The following is a 21,899-nucleotide window of genomic DNA, read 5'->3' as shown; positions in this document are numbered from 1 at the left end:
AATTTTTAAAAGTTTAGTGTAGTATCTTTTATGTCTTTTGATATTTCTACTTGTGTAAACATGGTGTGTGTTCTAAATGTATTGAATTGGATTAAAATGGTAATATTTTATACTTATATTTATAGTATAGATAAGTTCTCTTAAATTGTAAATAGTCTTAATATTTGATGAAAAATGAATAGAAAATAAGTTCTCTGCTTGGGAGGAATGCCCACCCTAATAACTGTGTCACCCTTTATGTGAAGGTGGGTTTGGCCAGCCCACCTTTCGTGGGAATCCACCTTTTTATAGTTTTTCTTCTAGTAATACTTCCTCTCACGAGACAGTTTGTATTCTCTTCCCTGGGTCCCCTTGTAATCAATGACAATTATTAATGTATATATACTGGCTCATATGTGTAAGATGATTACATTCAAATAGAATTATAAAACTTGCCCAAGTATGATGAAACTGTAAGGATCAGAAAACTAACTGAAATGTGACTACATTTTCATTATGAAATATTTATAAAACAATCAGGCTTCAAGAACTTGGCTTTATATGAGAGAGTATTGGTCCCCTTCTGAATGAGAGTTTATCCTGTTTATCTAAAATTGGGTTTGTTTGGGGAGACTTGGTGGCTCAGTTGGTTAAGCGTTAGACTCTTGATTTCGGCTTGGGTCATGATCTCACGGTTTCGTGAGTTCGAGCCGCACATCAGGTTCTGCGCTGACAGTGTGGAGCCTGCTTGGGATTCTCTCTCTCTCTCTCTCTCTCTCTCTCTCTCTCTCTCTCTATCCCTCTGCCACTCATGCTGTCTCTGTCTCTCTCAAAATAAATAAATAAACTTAAAAAAAAATAAAATTGGGTTTGTTTTAGGTACTTATATTTAAATATGTTTTCTTCCTAATATGAACAGGACTTTTAAGAACATTTGACAGTTTGAGTTCTTACCTGATATCTTAAAATGTGTCCCATACTCTTAAGTGGGCAATTTTTTATACTTTGGCTGTAAGATGTATGCCTTTTTCTTTAGAGATGCCTTCAGCATAGTCTTTTCTGTGAGGAACATTTTCATCCCTACCATTCTAGCTGTCACACTTTTTTGTCAGTGACTTCGAAATCTCTACCTCTATACCCAGCTTATTTTCTGAGTTTCAATTCAGGATTTTCCAAAAGCTGCTTAATCTCTTCATCGCGGTGCCCTTTAGGAAGCATTCGTGTATCATACTGTCAGAAATCGTACCCGTTGTTACCCTTCCACACTGCTCTTGCTTCTGACTCACTGGTATTCGGGTGCCAACCATCAGAGACATTTGGATGGCTCCTCCAATTCCTATTGCATCCCACACATAAAGCCTTGATATGTCCTCTCTCTACCCACATTTCCATTTCTGCTACGACACCTAAGATCAGGCCGTTATTATCTCTCTCTAGGACTCATGCAATAGCCTTTAAAAAATATGTTGATTTTTTCCTGATTATAGAAGAAAAACATCTCACTTCACTATCAGTCAGAGAAAAACAGATATCATAGGATTTCACTCATATGTTGAATTTGAGACTCTCAACAGAGGAACATAGGGGAAAGGAAGGAAAAATAAGATAAAAACAGAGAGGGAGGCAAACCACAAGAGACTCTAAAATACAGAGAATAAACTGAGGGTTGCTGGAGGGGAGGTGAGTGGGGGATGGGCCAAATGGGTGATGGGCATTAAGGAAGTCACTTTTCAGGATGAGCACTGGGTGTTACATGTAAAGCTGAATCACTGGGTTCTACGCCTGAAGCCAAGACTACACTGTATGTTATCTGATCTGAATTTAAATAAATAAAAATAAATAAATATAGAAAAGCATGAAAAGGGCAAAATTATCCATAATCTCATATCCCAGAGATTACTGACATTTTGTTTTATTTCTCTGCGGTTTGTTCCTCATGTGTCCACCTTGCTATTGTAAATAACTTTGCATCCTTTATATAGTAACATTTCTTATGCTATTACAAATTCTTCATTATAATACATTTTAATGGTTGCATAATATTTAGCTATTTTATTTAGGCTTTTTACAATTTCACCTTTTACTTTTAATTCTTTAATCCATATGCTCTTTTAAATATTTTTTTAATGTATGTTGTGAGGTTAGGAGCTAAATTAACAAAGAACAACCCATGACTACATTGTTGCAGTCAACCTGCCTAAATTAATCACAACAAATGATCTAATTTAGGCAATAGGAAATTAAAATTAAAGTTGATGATTAATAATCTCACTCACTTATTTATGCCACAGATTAGGTGAAAAAGATTGCCCAGAGGTGCATTGGGAGTAGCCAGTTGTTTGAATTGTCTGTGATACAGTTTCCTTATTTTCAAAGTGAGATAATAAAAGTTTCTATTCTATAGGATAGTAGTGAGGGTTAAGCAAGTTAATGTGAATAAAATATAGTAGAACTGTACCTGGCACAAAGGAAGTTCCATGTAAGTGTTTGCTACTTCTCTTTCTTCTGGTGGATACCAAAGCAAGATATTCTGGTTAGGAAATTGAGGTGAAGTTTTAAACTGTGATGCCCTGGAGATTCCTAAACTTGTCCTATTTGAGGTCAGGCTTGTTCCTGGCTTTTAAGAAAGGGATAATACTATGGACAGCTATTAAGTGGTCTTAAGTGTAATTGGTGAAAGGCTATAAGGAAAAGAGTCCAGCCCATCATTACTGTGAGTGAGTTTAGAATATGGGTAGTCAGCCACGCCTACACATTAGAATCAGCTGGGGAGCTTTCAAAACTACTGATGCCTGGGTCTCAACTTCACACTTTTTTCTTTTTTCTTCTCTTCTCTTCCTTCCTTCCTTCCTTCCTTCCTTCCTTCCTTCCTTCCTTCCTTCTTTCTTTCTTGCCTTTCTTTTTCTTTCTCTTTCCTTTCTTCTTTCCAATGTTTATTTATTTATTTTTGAGAGAGAGAGAGAGAGAGAGAGAGCGCACAAGCTTGTGCAGAGGAGGGGCAGAGAGAGGGAGACAAAATCCCCAGCAGGCTTTATGTTACCAGTGCATAGCCCTGCTTGGGGCTCAGACTCAACAAACCGTGAAATCATGACCTGAGCAAAGCTGGACACTTAACTGACTGAGCCACCCAGGTGCCCCTTACCCTCACACTTCTAAAAATTTTGATTCAGTTGTTTTGGGGTAGGGCCCCTGGCATCAGTATTTTTAAACTAATTTCCCAAATGTTTTTAATGTGTACAATCACTCATTTACAAGAAAGTAAAAAAAAAATTCTTAAATTTATGCTGGATTACATTTTTAACTTTTAAGAATAAAGAAAACGAAAGTCAATAATTGTATAATTCTATGTAAAATAAGATACCGCATTGGTTCCTTAAGCCACCACTCAGAAAGAATTGTTTCAAGAATTTCGGGAGGCAGTGGCTCATTTTCCATTAGATTTAATCTGATTGCTTCTTCTTCTTCTGTAAATTGTACTTCTGGAGACTAAAACAAAAATCAGAAAACAAAACAAAAAATTTAAAACTCTGTATTAATAAATAATCTATAAATTACATAGTTGGTTAGGATGAGACCTTTTTTCTTTAGGTCATTTTTAATACCGCTACTTGTTAACATTTTAAAACTTGAGCCCTTTTCTTTAAATCAATATTTAATATGGTTTTAAATATTAAATTATATGTTATAGCTAAGAGGAGTTACTAGTGATTAGCATGACTGACTTTCACACATGGCCTCCGGATATCTGTCTCATTACTTTTTGCTAAAACCTTGTTCAATCTATATCACACACCCACAAGGCTTAACAAATTTTTGTCATTTATCTTATAATTATTCAACCTAGATCCTGATTAAAGGATGGGTGAGCCAGGCAGTCATCTGGAATACAATCTATATGGGTCCATTTACAGGGGATCATTTGAGAATAAAAGGGTCTAGCTATATCAGAAATGATTAAAAAGTGAGTTAGATATGGGGCGCCTGGGTGGCTCAGTCCGCTAAGCATCAACTCTTGATTTTGGCTTAGGTCATGATCTCACAGTCATGAGATTGAGCCCCATGTCAGGCTCCATGCTGAGCGTGGAGTCTGCTTAAGACTCTCTCTCTCTCCCCCTCCCTCCGCCCCTCCCTCTCTCTTTCTTTCTCTCTCTCTGCCCCTCTCCTCTTTTCTCCCATTTGCACGCTCTCTCTCTCTAAAAATAAGTGAGTTCGAATGAAGAACTTTCTCTTTACAACCCCAGGAAGAAACCATCTAAAAGACATAAAATTTCTTATGATGCATCATTAGAAATTAATATTTTGAGATCTCTGCTGGTACTGGGGCAGATTTTTGTATTTGTTAGAAAACAGAGAACATGATATTGGAAAACCTTATAGTCTAGGTCAGACATCAAATAACATAGTCCCAAATAAATGCTATAAACAGTCCTGTCAGGGAAAGCTGTTCAGATTTTTACTGGAGTCATGTAAAACTTACTATTTTGTATCCTAGATGAGCAGTAAAATTTGTAAATAACATATGGGGAGGATGACCTAACTCACTTTATAGAGTTTTACACTGCTTATATTCTACTTCCAAAAGTAATACCAGTAAGCATAATTATCCGCAAATACAATATTAATATTACTACCGGTTTCTTTGTATTTTCTTCTTCAATCTTGACATTGGCCTGAATGGCAAGTTCTTCAAGTTCTTGTTTTGCAAACTGTTCTTCCTCAGAATCTTCTTCAAATTCAGTTCCTATTTTCTTTTCAGTTTTGAGCATTAGTTTTTCTTGAAGAAATTCTTCAAACTGAATGTGAAAAATGCCCAATTTTTCTGCTAAGTATCTTCCACAGACAGTTTTACCAGAGCCATGTGGGCCCAGAAGGCATATTCTTATTGGAGGAGCCTGCCACAGGAGAGAGGTAGAGTAGGAGGAGAGTGAAGAAAAGGAATTTTGAGTAATTTAGAAAACATTAGGCCTATTGATTGCCCTCTCTAAGACTGAATTATCACTTCACAACACCAGCAGCATCAGAAGCCACAACCATCCACATATTTCAATGGTCTGCCTGGGTACCACATAAAAATTGAAGTTCATGGAAATGGACTTCGGAAGAGTTTAAATCATGATCTATATGTTACATATGTTCTATTTAAGAAAGTACTCGTGTCAGGGGCACCCAGCTGGCTGAGTTGGTAGAGCATGTGACCCTAGATCTTGGGGCTTTGAGTTCAAGCCCCACTGTGGGGGTGGAGCTTAATTAACTAAAAAAAAGAAGAAGAAAGAAGGCATTGGTGTTCTCAAAAGTATAAGTGACAATCTATTGTGATTTGTATATTTTGATCTTGTAATCCCATGCTAGGGAATTATACTAATAAAATAATTTAAGAGAAAAAAAGAATGACAGGCCCAAAGATTTCCTAATTACTATCCACAATGTGGATATCCAAAATGTGGAATTACTATCCACAATTCATATCCACAATGACAAATCACACTATGAAAAATACTGTGAAAAATGTCTAACAATTAGATGTTAAAATGGTATGTTAAATAATTAAGCATTATGAGATTTATGTAGAAATATGTAAACTTTCATTGATATAATGTTAAGTAAAAAAACAGATAATAAAATAGTATATACACTAGAAAGAAAATACATCCATGTAGAATAGGGTGAGAAAGTAAAATTAAAAATGAAAGCTCGGGTCTAAACCTGGTGCGATTATGTGTGTGCTTTATTTTTTAAATGGATAAAATATTACCACAGTGTGCTCTTTTATTATTGGTGATAAACAAATAAGAATAAAAAGTGTTACCACAAATTTAGGAAAACATGGATTGCTTCAGAGCCATATAACAGGACTCTTTTTCAATCCAATGAACCAGTTCAGCCCTTGCTCCTGAGAGTCAACCAAGTCAGGCACAGACGTGCCCCTATGATCATGCCTCTGAGTGTGAACTTGAGTAACCACACTTCTACAAATGTCAACCCACTGAAAGTCCACCAATCCTTGAATCCCACTCATCCCCTGTCTTAAGATCAGCAGACTGCTCTGAAGTCTCTACACGGACTAACCAGCACAGCTAGCCCTTAACATATAAGCAATAAATTCAGCTGTGTCTTTTTACTTCCACTAAAAAGACAGTCCGTGTTGGTTTGACACAAGGCATTACTATAAAAATCAAAATAGATAACTATTTTATGCATATTCCAAAAAGTTCTTCTTGGAACTTAGATAGTTTCACCATATTGTTAATATCAGATCGGGGACTTCACTATTAAGTAAAATGATGAAGGTTGGCAGGAAGTCCTTGAACAAGTACTCAGGAGTGATTATTGGGATAGGAGTATTGTTTTCACCTTTAATGGCTCATTATGAGCCACGTACTTCTCAGGATGCTCCAGAAACTTTTCTCTAGCCTCAGGACTTGAAAAGTAGTAGATCTTTTCTCGATATTTAGCTGCTTCTTCTATGCTGCCTGGCTGTAGGATGAAGTTTTCTTTGAGAACCACTGGACAAAAGTGCTTGCTATCTCCCAAGTGCCTTCTCTTCTCTTTAATTCTTTCTTCATTCTACAAATATTATTCAGTTTGGAGAACAGTATTATAAATATTTTGATGCAAGACTGAAATGTAATTAAAAAAATAATGCATCTTGAATAATACTTAACCCATAATAAGATGCCTTTAAAACAATCCACAATTTTATGTGTATCCTTCCAGACCCCTTTTTCAAAGTACATCTTACTGATATACATATAAAACGAGACATATATTTAGACACAAATACAGTATTTAAAAAATACCAGTGGAATAATACTTTACATGACTATTCTACAACAGACCTCTTTTATTCTCCAAAACAAGATATAATGAACAACTTTCTGTAAAGGATCAAACATGAGACTAATCTATACGTTTCTTGCACCATTCTTGTTCAATTTTTGTATGAGAGGTATGTAAACTTCAAATGAGCTGGGAGATATTGCTGTTTTTCTGTGATGTGGAAGATTTTAAACAACATAGGAATTATCTGATCAACAAAGGTATATTAGAAATAATTTGTAACTCTCCTCTATTATTTTTGTTTCTTCAGCTTTCATCATTCTTCGTAAGCAAATTTTAGTAATTCATATTTTGAAAATCTTTTTAATCTTGATGTTAAAATTTATTAGTATAAAGTTCCTGTAATTTAAAACAATCTTGTTTTAAAATCTTGATTATATACCTATTTTTGTTTCAAATGTTATTTGCTTCTTCTTTTTACCTAGACTTCTCAGAAGTTTGTCTATCTTATTACTTTTCCCAGTGAACCAAGTTTTCTTTTTTCTTTTTTTTTTCTTTGAGAGAGAGAGAGAGAGAGAGAGCATGCACAAGCAGGGGAGGGACAGAGGGAGAGGGACGGAGAATCCCAAGCAGGCTCCATGCAGGCATGGAGGGGCTCAATCTCATGACGGCAAGATCATGACCCCCAGGTGCAATCAAAAGTCGAATGCTTAATTGACTGAGCCATCCAATGTCTGCAACTTTTCATTTTTTTGAAATTAGGTCTAATGTTTTTCTCTTCTTTTTCTATTTTGTTAATTTTTGACTTTATTCTCCTTTCTACTTTCTTTTTTTGTGCTTTTTCTTCCAGATTCTTGAGTTGAATGTTTAACTTTTTCCTGCTAATAAATCCACTTAAATTAGGGTTGCCAGACTTAAAAAATAAGAATGTGGTTCCCAGTTTTATTTGAATTGCAGATAACAAATAATCTTTTAGTATAAGTATGTACCATACATAAAAATGATTCTTTTATTTGCAATTCAAATATAACTGGGTATCATGTGGGTTTTTTTCCTGGTAACTCTAATTTCTACTTCTTCCATACTGCAAAGCATTTATATGTAATCTTTTTTTTTTTTTTTGAAGGGCTAAGGGCTAGAAAAAAGAATATATACATTTTTTATTTTGAAGCTGAAATGTATAATCTCTCAAAATTAAGGATTTTGATAAATCTGAGATAAGGTCACGTGACATTTAAAATTGTGTTGAATTCTTCAATGTTTGTTCTCATTTATATGATTTTTATAACGTATTCAATTATAAGATGCAATTTTATTTAAAGGCATTGTTGAATTTGCAGTAAAAATATATGCTCTCAAATGATACTGAAAGTATAAGTTCTGACCTATGTGTATGTCAATATAATTTTGTTTCATGAGAATTTTATTTTACTTTTATTGTTTTTACTTAAAGCATTTTTAAGAATTTTATTTATGTATGTATGTATGCATGTATTTATTTATTTAAATTCCAGTATAATTTAAATACAGTGTTATGTTAGTTTGAGGTATATAATATAGTGATTCAACAACTCTGTATGTTTCTCAGTGCTCATCAAGTTGAGTGTACTCTTAATCTCCTTAAGTTATTTCACCCATCTCCCCACCCACCTTCCCTCTGACAACTACTAGTTAGTTCTCTGTATTTAAGAGTATGTTTTTTGTGTCTTTTTTCCTTTGTTTGCTTTGTTTCTTAAGTTCCACATATGAGTGAAATCATGTAATATTTGTCTTTCTCTGACTTCTTCCACTTAGCATTATATCCTCTAGATCCCCCCATGTTGTTGCAAATGGCAAGATTTCATTCTTTTTTATGGCTGAATAATATTCCTGTGTGTGTGTGTGTGTGTGTGTGTGTGTGTGTGTGTGTGTATGTACCACTTCTTTACCCATTCATCCATCAATGGACACTGGCGAGTTTTTACTTCCCTGAATCTACAGGGCTCCTGCTGTTCCCCTTCCTGCTCCCTAATTCTCCTTTTAAAATCTCTACCTACCTCTGTCCAAGTCAGAGTTCAGTTCACACTGGACTTTTTTCCGTATTGATTAAAACCTGTCCTTACCACTTCAGTGCCCAGTTGTGCTTATCTTTGACAGTGTAAAGTATCTTGTTGTGTTATTTTAATGCATTTCTCCTTCAATTCTACTTTTACTGATACCCAGAATGCTTCTCTTTTTTTGTTAGCATTTGTTTTTTATATCTCAATCCATTTGAGTAATTTAAAAAAAAATTTTTTTTTTAGTTAATTGTAAATGGCTTACATTCGTTGACTCCAGTTTTTCCTAATAATGGGTGGGTCCAGAATTATCCCTAAATAAATTTTAGAAACAGAATGTGAGGTATGTGTGTAGAGGCAATGTGTGGAGTGTCTTGGAACAAGGGATTCTGGGAAAATGGTGATATGAAGACATTCCCTTCCTTTCTCTTAAACTTAACTGCTGGGGCAGGCAACTGGTATCCATAAACATTCTAGGGGAGGGAACTGTATGGCATTATTTGCCACTATGGGCTGGATGAGTGTATGGAGACAAACATCAGAGAGACAGAGTATTAAGATGTCAAGTCCTAAGAGGAATTTTGTTTTCCTGAATTTCTGGATTTCCTGGGGAATGTTAGCATCAGCAACGACCAGGGAAGTGCTTGTGGTTTCTCTGGTCCACAGAAGACCAAGAAGGAGTTGTATGGGTGGGAAGAGTCCTCCCCAAACCTGAATCTGAGCAAGTATGAGGAATCTGGGTAACGTGGGCTTGTCATAGGCACACATAGCAGTCAACATATGCCCTATCTGCCTCTATACTCCTGACCTATGGGGAGAGAAGTCACTTTGCCTTTTATAATTTTTGAGAATGTTGTCACCTAAAGCACTCCAGCAACAGTTCTGAACCCTACTGAATACAAAAAGAAAAAGAAGAAAGAAAACCACCACCCATCTAAGGGAGCCTAGTTAACTGAAAGTTCAGTCAGATCAAATAGACCACAAAACTTTGCAACACAGATGGAAAGAACCCAATCTCTGAGGAGAAAATTGATGAGGACATTAATAGAAATGCAAATAAACAGTAGAGTTCATGGGCACCAACAAAATACATAAATGAGCCTAAGAGGAGAGTGACCACTTGTGGTAGAAAAATGGCCCCCAAAGGTCCCCAGAACCTGTGAGAACCTCATATGTGATTAAGGATGTTGAGATGGGAAGATTATCCAAGTGGGCCCAATGTAATTACAAAGTTCCTTATAAGAGAGAGGCAAGAAGGTCAAAGCAGAAGAGGAGATAACATGATGGAAAGCAGAGGCTGAAATAATGTGCTTTGAGGATCGAAGAAGAAGCCATAAACCAAAGAATGCAGGTAGCATCCAGAAGCTGGAAAAGACAGGAAAAGTTTTCTCCTCTATCAGAAGGAACATAGCTAATACCGATTTTAGCCCTGTAAGATTCATTTCAGAGAACTAACCTTGAGAACTGTATGATAATTTTGTTATTTTAAGCCATTAACTTTGTGGTAGTTATAACAGCAGTAGGACCCCAGTGAATGTCTTAAATGAGAAGAATGAATGGAAGACATATCTACAAATATATGAACAAAAAAGTAAAGAGTTGGAGAATTTGAGGGAAAAGATACAGATATTTGGAGGACAGATCCAAGAGACCTAATTAGTATTAGGTATTATGGAAGAAAAAAAAGGAAGAGATGGAAAAGAGGCAATAATTAATTTCCCACAGATACAGAAAGACATAATACACAGATTTAAATGCACCCGAAGTATAGGCAAGATTGATAAGAAAAGAGAGACACTTGGGCCTATCTTGGTGTGATTCCTGAACTCTGGTGTAGCAGTAGAACTATTGTTTCTTTTTGTACTTTCTGTTTGGTAAAAGGGAAATATCTTTGTTGTTGATTTTTCCTAATGTGAAAATTATATATTTCTAGTGTTAAAAAATCAGATAATATATTTAAAAAATAAAAATTGCTTGTAAGTTCATCATTGAGATATAACCACCATTAATACTTTTAACAGCTTGACTGAGGTATAACTAACATTAAAACACTGCACATATTTACAGTATAAAATTTGATAAATTTTCACACAAGTATTCATTTGTGAAACTATCACCACAACCAGGATAATGGATATATTCATGAATACCAAAAGTTTGCTCACACTTCTTTGTAAAATCTCTCCCTCCTGCTCCTATTTGCCTCCCACCTGCCCCATTCCCAGGCAACCACTGCTCTGTTTTCTAGCACTATAATTAGTTTTCTAAATTTTTATGTAAATGGAATCATACAGGGTGTATTCTTTTTTTGTTGGGCTTCTTTCTCTTAACATAATTATTTTTAGTTTCAGCCAGGTTATTGCATGTCAATTAGAAGGGTGGAAATTTCAGTTCTACCGCCCACCTTCCAGGTGGGGTGGGGGAGAGGGGATGGAGGTTGAATCAGCCAATGGCCAAAGACTTAGCCAATCATGACTATATGATGAAGCCTCCATAAAAATCCATGAGGACAGCTTTCTGGTCTTTTCTTTTAGAAGAGCTTCCGTGTCCTACCAAGCAGGGCCCCAAGCTCCACAAGGACAGAAAGAAGGTTCTTTGTTCATTCAGGACCTTGTCCTATGTATTGCTTCATCTGGCTGTTGATTAGTATTCTTTATCTCATCCTTTAGTAAACTGATAAATGTAGGTAAGTGGTTTCCTGAGTTCTGTATGCTGCTTTAGCAAAGTAATTGAACCTAAGGAGGTTATTGGAACCCCTAATCTGTAGCCAGTCAGTCAGAAGCACGGGAAATAACCTGGGGCTGTGACTGGCATCTAGGTTGGGAGGGGGGGTGCAGTCCTTTAGGACTGAACCCTTAACCTCTGGAATCTCCAAGTAGACAGTATCAGAATTGAAGTGAATTCTCAGACCCTGCTGGTGTCTGAGAACTGCTAGGTGTTGTGTTGGGGAGGACCTCCTCTCATGTTGGAACTGGGTCTAGGAGCCTCAAAAGAATTGATAAAACCTATGGGGCTCCTGGGTGGCTCAGTGGGTTGAGTGCCCAACTTCGGCTCAGGTCATGATCTCGCAGTTCGTGAGTTCGAGCCCCGCATCCGACTCTGTGCTGACAGCTGAGAGTCTGGAACCTGCTTTGGATTCTGTGTCTCCCTCTCTCTCTGCCCCTTCCCTGCTCATGCTCTGTCTCTCAAACATGAATAAATGTTAAAAAAAAAATTAAAAAAGAAAGAATTGATAAAACCTAAAATTAAAAGAATCACTTCTTATTTTATTATTGATAGATACCTGAATTGTGTGGCTATCAAATGAGAATGTTTATCAAAATTCTCTTGCTAAGGGAATAGTTTAATGCCTGAAAATGACTTGTTCCGCTTGAGAATACTGCTACTTATTATCATACTAGCAGCCTCCCAAAGAGGCCATTGCTATCTGTTTTTTACATAAAACACCCACTTCTGTTAAATATTTCTGTCTCTAATACCTATAAATGTTTTCATGGAAAAAATTTTTTAAAGATTTCCCTTTTCTTTTTTCATGGGTGTAAAATATTGTCTAACTAGCCCTGGCATTTCAGGGGTCAAGCAAAGGTGGGTAGAGGCAAAGTGTGTTGAAAATGCTTATTTATAACATTGAGGATGCCTGCTTGTTTTCTTGGGGTCCAAAAGTGCTAGTTACCACTCTGGATATGTGCACTTTCAATGATGTGACCAATGTGAATGAGAGGTAATAAAGGAGTCATATACCTCTTCCTCTTCTTCCTCTTCCTCTTCTAGCTCCTCCTCAACTTCAGCGTCGGCCTGATAGTCTTCTGTTTCTTCATCATAATCTTCCATAGTTAACTCCCATCCTGCATACTGGAAGGGTTCTGTAAAAAAAAAAAAAAAAAAAAAAAGAAGTAACTTTTGGGAACATATTTTTAGAATAAAAGGATATTAGCATAAAAAAGTAGTCAAAGATTAGGAAATTTGATTATAATGACTGATCTTAGTTTAAATGTGTATGCAAACAGGTCTTCACAAATTCTTTAAGTGACAACCGGCCAATTTGGCCAGTGCTTTGTGCCCCGGAACTGTTATGATTGGCAGGTGCCTGCAAGATGAGGTTGCTAAATATTTTAAATATCAACCTTGAATATGCTGAATGTTTTACTTCCTAAACCATCAAGAAAGACTTTAAACTTTCACGGTGCTTTTAATAATATTACCTGCTCTTGACAATAAATGTTATGATTGTGGCTCTTACTTTCCATAATCTCAACTACTTTTTGAAGTAGTTCCTCTGGTGTTTTGTCAGCAATCTCCAAGTTTAAAATTTGAACGAAAGACTCATGGATTGCTGGTTCCAGCTGTTTCCAGCCAAAGTTGAAATTTTTAACCTTCTCTTTAATTGGCTCCATTTCAGGAACATCAGGATAAGCATCTTCTGGAAACTCAGGGAGTACAACTTTTGAGTAAAGGTTAAAGGAAAGAAAAAAGAATCTTCAAATATTATATCTTTAGAAATATTGCGAAAATAATTTATACTTTATAGTATTTTAAAAACATTTGAAAGAAATAAACTTAGTTTTCTAATTAATAATATTACACTCACAAATCATATTTTAATTATGCTTTGTTTTTAAAAAAAATTTTTTTTTTCAACGTTTATTTATTTTTGGGGCAGAGAGAGACAGAGCATGAACGGGGGAGGGGCAGAGAGAGAGACACAGAATCGGAAACAGGCTCCAGGTTCTGAGCCATCAGCCCAGAGCCTGACGCGGGGCTCGAACTCACGGACCGCGAGATCGTGACCTGGCTGAAGTCGGACGCTTAACCGACTGCGCCACCCAGGCGCCCCTATGCTTTGTTTTTTATAATGGCTTAGATGAATTATTATTAATAAAATCAAAATTATTTGGATAATTATTAATAATTTCATATAGCAACTTTAACTGTTAATGTATAAAATAAAATTTGATGAAAAACAGTACTATAAGTTGGCTACATATATTTTTAATGTAATAAGCTAAATTAATACATATCAACTGGTATACAACATAGAAAAAAATAAGTAGGAAATTGGTACTATGCCTAAAATAAGGGACTACGCCCTTTGTAAAAGAATTTGAAAAGTACTTTCACACAGTAAGTACTTTTATAATCTAACCTGTTTCCGACAATTCTTTAATTTCCAGGGCCTCTTTGGATCCTTTTGAAATGTCTGTTCCAACTGTAGTATCCTCCCCAGGCTCAGATACTTAAAAAATAAAGCTAATAGTTAGTGTTTGAATTTTAAAACACTATTCCTTTATGAAATTTTTGGCACAAAGAAAATTTCAAAACACAGTTTAATTGTGTATACTATGTCTAAGTGAAAATACAGTTCCTGTTAGGTAAAGTATGGCTTAAAATATTTAATAATATAGAGTGAAAAATGAAGAATATTTAAAAATATATAAAAGGACACTGACCAAAATAATTTACACATGGCACATATAATTCTGAGTGATAACTGTTGTTAAATATTATTCAGACTTCTGTTCACATGGCATCAGACTAGGAGTTCCTGATATTTCTTTTAATTTCTTTTTTTTTTAACATTTATTTATTTTTGAGACAGAGAGACAGAGCATGAATGGGGGAGGGTCAGAGAGAGGGAGACACAGAGTCTGAAACAGGCTCCAGGCTCTGAGCTGTCAGCATAGAGCCCGATGCGGGGCTTGAACTCACGGACCGCGAAATCATGACCTGAGCCGAAGTCGGACGCTTAACCAACTGAGCCACCCAGGTGCCCCTCTTTTAATTTCTTAATCCACCCATGAAAATACACCAAAAAATCATAAAGTGACAATGAAAGACAATGATATATCAAAGTCCCAGATGTGCATGTATTGAAGATATAGATAGAACACTATTTTCCTGGATGTTATAAGACGTGCATCACATACAGATGCAGCAGAGATGGTTCAAGGAAGGAAGAACTAGTTGTCTATCTTCTCACTTTATAGTCTCTCCTAGTTCTGAAACAGAAATTTTGTGTAGACCAAATATATAACATATTTATGTAATATTCTCTATATAGCTCCATTCTGTAACACTGGAAACTGTTTTCCAAGCTAAAGTAACAGTTGGGTCCTCTTTCTACAGAATTCTATAATTAATACCCAAGGGAGGGGCCCCTGGGTGGCCCAGTGGGTTAAGCATCCGACTTGGGCTCAGGTCATGATCTCATGGTTTGTGGGTTTGAGCCCCGCGTCGGGCTCTGTGCTGACAGTTCAGAGCCTGGAGTCTGCTTCAGATTCTGTGTCTCCCTGTCTCTCTCTGCCCCTTCTCCCACTCATGTTCTGTCTCTGTCTCTCAAAAATAAATAAACGTTTAAAAAAATAGTCAAGGGAGTAGGATATAGAAGAGGACAAACCTAGGGCTGGTCTGGTGGTGATATGTTTAATTTTAATGTGCTCACTTATCTAAAGAAAAGCATTATAAATCATGACGAAGATAAGAACACCAAGAATATACAGGGACTTCTAAACTGTCGGGGCGCCTGGGTGGCGCAGTCGGTTAAGCGTCCGACTTCAGCCAGGTCACGATCTCGCGGTGCGTGAGTTCGAGCCCCGCGTCGGGCTCTGGGCTGATGGCTCAGAGCCTGGAGCCTGTTTCCGATTCTGTGTCTCCCTCTCTCTCTGCCCCTCCCCCGTTCATGCTCTGTCTCTCTCTGTCCCAAAAATAAATAAACATTGAAAAAAAAAATTTAAACTGTCTTAGCTTCTCTGGCTAATTACGGAATGAAATAGTCAGAGATGACGAAGATCCAGCGCAGTATAGGAGAGACAGATAAGATGAATATTTACTAAATATCACCACTTGAACTAGGCCAATGCACATTAACTTTACCTTCAGGTCTATATCTGAGAGTACCAGGCAAAACATTAAAGCAAAATGTGTGTGTGTGTGTGTGTGTGTGTGTGTGTGTGTGTGTGCATGCACAAGCATGTGTGTGGATTGGGGGATGATTCTTATAAATATTCCACCTATTCTTCCTGTTGGTTTCCCTACTCTACCTGCTAGAGCTCAATATAATCTGCTCCATTCAAGGACAAGTTAACAACAACAACATAATGACAAGGCCCTTGAAAAGATGTTATAGTGAAGGGAAAGAGTTATTAAACCAAAGATTTAGATGAAGAATTTGCTTTTGAAAAGGACTTCTTTTATGAAGCAGAGTAAATTTTAGAAAATACATGCTCGGTATACTCAAAAAGCACAGGAAGACAACATAGCTTATGAAATAAGAATCGTGAAGCAAAAAAGAGAGACCAACCTAAGATAAAGGCAGGAATGCAAGAAAGCTAGTTCCAATAAGAAAGCAATGCAAGGAAATGTAAAATGCAATAGCAGATTCAAATATGCATCAGGATAGAGGCAATAAGAAGCAGAAAATAAATCTCAGGTGGAGAACAACAACCTTCCAAAGAATACAGAGAAAAAGAAAACAGACATCAAAACTATCAGGGAAAAGATTAATGTGGTTGAGAAACAGAAACTAACCAAAAATAATAAAAAGTAATCCTGAAAAAGGAATCTGAAGCAATAAATGAAGGTATAATTGAAGAAAACCATTTTAAGCTAGACAAAGACTAGTATGAAGATAAAAAGAGCTCACTGAATTCCAGGAAAAATCGCTCACATACTAGCAAAGTTAAAAAACATAATGGTATTGAAGAATATCTTCTGAGCATCTCTGCAGAAAAGAAAAAAGAACATGGGGGTGCCTGGGTGGCTCAGTAGGTTAAACTTCCGACTTTGGCTCAGGTCATGATCTCATGGTTTGTGGGTTCAAGCCCCGCGTCAGGCTCTGTGCTGACAGCTCAGAGCCTGGAGCCTGCTTTGGATTCTGTGTCTCCCTGCCCCTCCCCCCATTTGCACTCTGTCTCTCTGTCTCTCTCTGTCTCTCTCTCTTTCTCAAAAATAAATAAACATTAAAAAAAAAAAAAAAAAGAAATGTCCCAGAGAAAACCTTTCTCTTAGGCTTGAGTCCAATCAAGTCACAGGTCAAAACAAAACAAAATACCATGCTTAGGAAAACTGAAAGGAAATATATCAGAATATTAAATATTTGTTGCTTCTTGCTGGCAGGACTATGGTGATTTTCTCCCATATTTCTATTTGTATGTTTCCTATAATTATCATATCACGTCAAACTTGACTGGATATCTGAGTGATTTTTAAATACACAATTTAATGTCAATTATATCAGAACCATGATCACTGTCTGAGAGACATTTTCTAAATTTCAACTTGTCTATATTCTATTTGATATATCAATTCACTGTAACCTGTGGATACAGTATGCAGCTAAGTCACCCTTGAGTGTAAGTTTTCAGGACCAGGTTTTTCGTAAGTACAATACTGAGCTTTTTCCATGATGTAAGGCAACCATTAATAAAACTTTTCTTTAGCTTAATTTTTTTTCCCCTATGACAGTTCTCAATTGTGAGCAAGTATAAGAATCACCTGAGGTGTTCATTAAAATATAGATTCCTAAACTCCATCCTATACTTGCTTCAACCAGGACTTGGGTGGAGCTTAGGAGACTTTAAAATAAGCAACTTAGCTTTAAAATTTATATTTATTTCAATTCCAGTGTAGTTAGTATACAGTGTTATGTTAATTTCAGGTGAACAATATAGTGATTCAACAATTCCATACCTTACTCAGTGCTCATCAAGATAATTGTACTTTTCTGTATTATGTTAAAGTGAAATAAGTCAGAGAAAGAAAAATATCATATGATTTCACACGTATGTGGAATTTTAAGAAACAAAACAGATGAACGTAGGGGAAGAGAAGCAAAAATAAGATAAAAACAGAGAGGGAGACAAACCATAAGAGACTCTTAAATACAGAGAACAAACTAAGGGTTGCTGGTGGGGTGTTGGGTGCGGGGATGGGCTAAATGGGTGATGAGCATCAAGGAGGGCACTTGTTGGGAGGAGAACTGGGAGGAGCACTGGGTGTTATATGTAACTGATGAATCACTACATCCTACCCTGAAATCATTATTACACTGTATGTTAACTAACTTGGATTTAAATTAAAAAAAAGATAATTGTATTCTTCATCCCCTTCACCTACTTCACCCATTCCCTCACCCATCTCCCCTCTGATAACGATCAGTTTGTTCTCTATAGTGAAGATTCTGTGCTTTGGTTTGTCTCTTTTTTTCCACTTTGTTCATTTGTTTTATTTCTTAAATTCCACATATGAGTGAAATCATATGGTATTTATTTTTTTCTCCGACAGGCTTATTTTGCTTAGCATTATACCCTCTAGATCTAGCCATGTTGTTGCAAATGGTAAGATTTAATTCTTTTTTATGGATGAATAATATTCCACTGTGTGTGTGTGTGTGTGTGTATGTGTGTGTGTGTGTGTGTGTGTGTGTATGTGTGTGTATATACACCATATCTTCTTTATGCATTCTTCTATCAATGGACACTGGGCTGTGTTCATAATTGCCTCCTTAAGTAATTTAGAGGAGAATACTTTATGAAGAAAGAGACCCTTGGATAGAAGAAGTAATCACTAGCTAAACCAGATGCAAGCCCCTCTGTGAAGTAAAATATGGTTTAATATGGCCAAAGAGACCCATTTTACAGAAGCAAACCAGCCCTGGAGAAGCCTAGTCATGTCAACATTGTCTAGAATTGGGCTAGAACTGACCCTAACTAGAATAGGATGCTGGCTTTAGAACATCCAAAGTAGGTTCTCTGGGGGGAATTAATCAGATAGAAGGCAACAACACTGAATTGTCCCATAGACCTAACATCAGTAAATACTAATTGTGAGCTATTGTGGACACTGGAATTATAGGGATATGTTTGACATGTCATATTTGATGGATGTCAGTTTCCTTTTTTTCTTTTGGTATTTTATGGCCTGTCTTCTTGTGAAAGGTAGGTGGGTAGAAGAATCATCAGTCAAATTGATTAGGTACTGAAGAAAACAATGAAGTTTCTGGGTAGGAGCTGAAGTCAATAGAGGTGTGGGACTCCTAAAAGGAAATTGTATGTTTCATCCTGCTGGCTCCTCTGTTTGGCACAAGGGATCTGATTTTGTACTTATTGCCTCATAAAGCTAATGCCAATCCTACAGTAAAAATGATTTATGTTGAACTTGAGATTTCTCACTGTAAAAATTCCTCTTAGTCCTGGTCCTTTTACAGCTAACAGCGGGTTCTCAGCCCTTAATTACTCCAGGCTGGCATGTAGCTGCAGGTATCTGAAGGCCTTTAGTTTGTAGGATTAGTTTCTAATCCAATACTAACCATGCTTGAAAGCATTTATGTGCCTCATTCCCACCACAGTGGGGTCCCCTGTCTTGCTGCTTTAAGACACTCTCCTGAGAGTAACTTGCATTGTCCACAGACTCCTTCTTAGAGCCCTGCACTAGTCCACCAAACTGGACCTGTGAGGCAGGGATGGCTCACAAGTGTGTGACCCGTGCGCTTGCACAAGGTCTTTTGCTTAGAATGGCCTCACACTTAGATTAAGGCTCTTTGGTTGTCATTTTGAAATTTTAGTAATTTTACCTTTGAATTGTTTTTTTAAGCAAAATCAAAAGGGACTCCAGGGGGACAACAGAGAGTGCATGCGAGTAGAGATACACACAATATGTGTTTCCCATCCCTTGCTCTCAAGTTCTCATGAACATTCCTGATGCCCCATCGTGAGCGTAGAATTCTAAGGGACCTATGTGTGAAGGAGTCATGTGATTGAGTGTTGTGGGGGGAGGGAGGACTCTGGCAGCAATGAGAGACCATGCTTTCCCTTGAACTACAACTTGCTTCAGATACTGAAAGAAGGTGATAGCATTCAAAGAGATGTGAATAATCAAGGAAACTTTCTTACTCATGTTACTTTCCTGTATTAGCTAAACATTTAGGCTGAAAAGGATGATGTAGAGGTAAAGGAAAAAACAGGGCAACCCAGAGTTCCCTACTTTCAGTCTTCCCTTAATCATTAGAAAGCTGGAGAGTGTTGATAGAATATATGTGCATATTAAGAAGCAAAATAAAAAGCTGAGCTAGTTTTACGCATGGAACTGATACAGTATTCTGTTAAGAATGAAATGCATATGCATGTACAAGCTGCAAAATACAAATTGTATAATTTTGGTGACTCTGCACATGAGTTAAATGCTCTTATATTTCCATTTAAATATGGCATTGTACGACATAAAGATGAACAGTAAAATCCACGCTAATGAATAAAATTTAAAATTTTTATTTAGTTAAAATGAGATTAAATAGCAAACCAAAAGCACCATGACAAATTGAGAGAGAGTCTGTGGAAGAAAAGGAAAAGCTTAATATTTTAGTACATTTAAAGGCACATTTTCCTGCTTTTTGAACCACGAGACTCACATTTTACATAGCTGGCCCTGCTCCTGAGTGCCAGTACCAGGGCAGAGAAGATTTGGCATTTCTACGACATTGCAACCCATGTGATTTGGACTAAATGGCTGCTCTCTGGAAGCTCATGTCACCATTCTTAGCCTGCATCCATTTTATTAACATAGAAAAGACACAAATACACACATGCATGTGCACACACACACACATACCCCGATGGACATAAGTAGAATTAAGGACATGGCCTCAGTAGAGTCTAACCTGATTCAGGTTCTGTTTCAGGGACCTCCGGCCCTTCAGGTTCCTCAGGTAAGGATCCCCTGGTCTCCTCGGCTACTTCCAGGGCCTCAGACCCTTCCTGAGCTTCAGACTCCTCACCTTCCATCTCCTCTTCAGTCTCTGGATCCGTCTCTTCTAGTTCTAAAAAAAAATTAGGAGAAAAAAATTATTATTCGGTTTAGGTTAACAAATATTTAATTGGATGTCAAGGATTCTGATAAGTGCTGAGGCCAAAACAAAGAATAAGGAATGGCCTTGCCCTCCTGGAGCATGGGGTTTAATGAGGGAGACAGATACAACGTCTACATATTTTATCTATTAAAATGTAGTGGTAAAAGATGATAGTCATGTGCTCGGAGTGCTAGGGGAACATGGGGCTAAGGGTTTTAACAGTAAAAAACTGGAAACAGCCCAGAAGTCCATTCAATAAGGAAATGGCTAGAACTGCACTGATGTGGAGCCATTAGCTATGTGTGGCTATTGAGCACTTGAGATGTGGCTAATCCAAATTGAGGTGTGCTGCAAATATAAAATACACAATGGATTTCAAAGGCTTAGTATGAAAAACTGAATGCAAAATACATTCAGAAATTTTTGCACTGATTACATGTTAAAAAATAATCTTCTGTGTATATTAAGTAAAATATAATTAATGTCACTTGTTTCTTTTTGCTTTTATGTAGCTACTAGAAAATTTAAAGTTACATATGTGACTTGCATTATATTTCTATTGGGCAGCATGAGGCTAGATTTAACGTATACATGACAGATTTTCTTATACCTAATTGCAAATAATGGAATATGTTGATTCGTATGTCAAATGTAAATTTTGAAAGCATAATTCCAAGTTTTATGGAGTTGCATGTAAATCTTTCAGGAAGAAGATGCGGTGAACAGTGTCAGAAAACCTATCTCCTTGGGGTGCCTGGGTGGCTCAGTCGGTTGGGCATCCGACTTCGGCTCAGGTCACGATCTCGCGGTCCGTGAGTTCGAGCCCCGCGTCGGGCTCTGTGCTGATGGTTCAGAGCCTGGAGCCTGTTTCAGATTCTGTGTCTCCCTCTCTCTCTGACCCTCCCCCGTTCATGCTGTCTCTCCCTGTCTCAAAAATAAATAAACGTTAAAAATAAAAATAAAAATAAAGAAAGAAAACCTATCTCCTCAATTCCTTTTAATATATTCATGAAATTAAAAAACAAGATATTTCTATGCAGATGATACAAGAAAATGAATGAGCCTGTTTTCTGGACTCTTGTGGAAATTTCTTCCTCCACTGATTACCTTCCAAGACTATCTGGTATGAGATACCTCTGGCATCTGAATGTTAATCTAAATCTGGATGATTAAGCACCCAGAGCAAAGCAACCCCAAGTGTTTTTTCTTATAGGTCTGGGTCTGTACCAGGACTATAGTGCATGTGGCTTCCAAGTAGGTGACTTACA

General features: G+C 36.9%; 1 protein-coding gene across 1 annotated transcript in view; it reads right to left on the bottom strand.

The window, feature by feature from the left end:
• The window catches only part of AK9 (adenylate kinase 9), a 135,873-nt gene that overhangs the window by 41,577 nt on the left and 72,397 nt on the right, over window positions 1–21,899 (bottom strand). Inside the window, exons 20-26 of the mRNA XM_047102688.1 lie at window positions 20,443–20,601; window positions 13,936–14,025; window positions 13,033–13,233; window positions 12,534–12,655; window positions 6,331–6,543; window positions 4,611–4,871; window positions 3,341–3,465 (exon numbers count right to left, since the gene is read on the bottom strand). Coding sequence (XP_046958644.1) covers window positions 3,341–3,465; window positions 4,611–4,871; window positions 6,331–6,543; window positions 12,534–12,655; window positions 13,033–13,233; window positions 13,936–14,025; window positions 20,443–20,601 — 1,171 coding nt within the window. The remainder of the gene's footprint in view (window positions 1–3,340; window positions 3,466–4,610; window positions 4,872–6,330; window positions 6,544–12,533; window positions 12,656–13,032; window positions 13,234–13,935; window positions 14,026–20,442; window positions 20,602–21,899) is intronic.

The sequence above is a fragment of the Lynx rufus genome, unplaced genomic scaffold, assembly GCF_022079265.1.
Source record: "Lynx rufus isolate CCGP_SWC_20201006 ecotype Redwood Valley unplaced genomic scaffold, mLynRuf1.p SCAF_6, whole genome shotgun sequence".
NCBI lineage: Eukaryota > Metazoa > Chordata > Mammalia > Carnivora > Felidae > Lynx > Lynx rufus.
The sequence above is the reverse complement of the archived record's forward strand: the minus strand, read 5'-3'. Positions and strand labels throughout refer to the sequence as shown.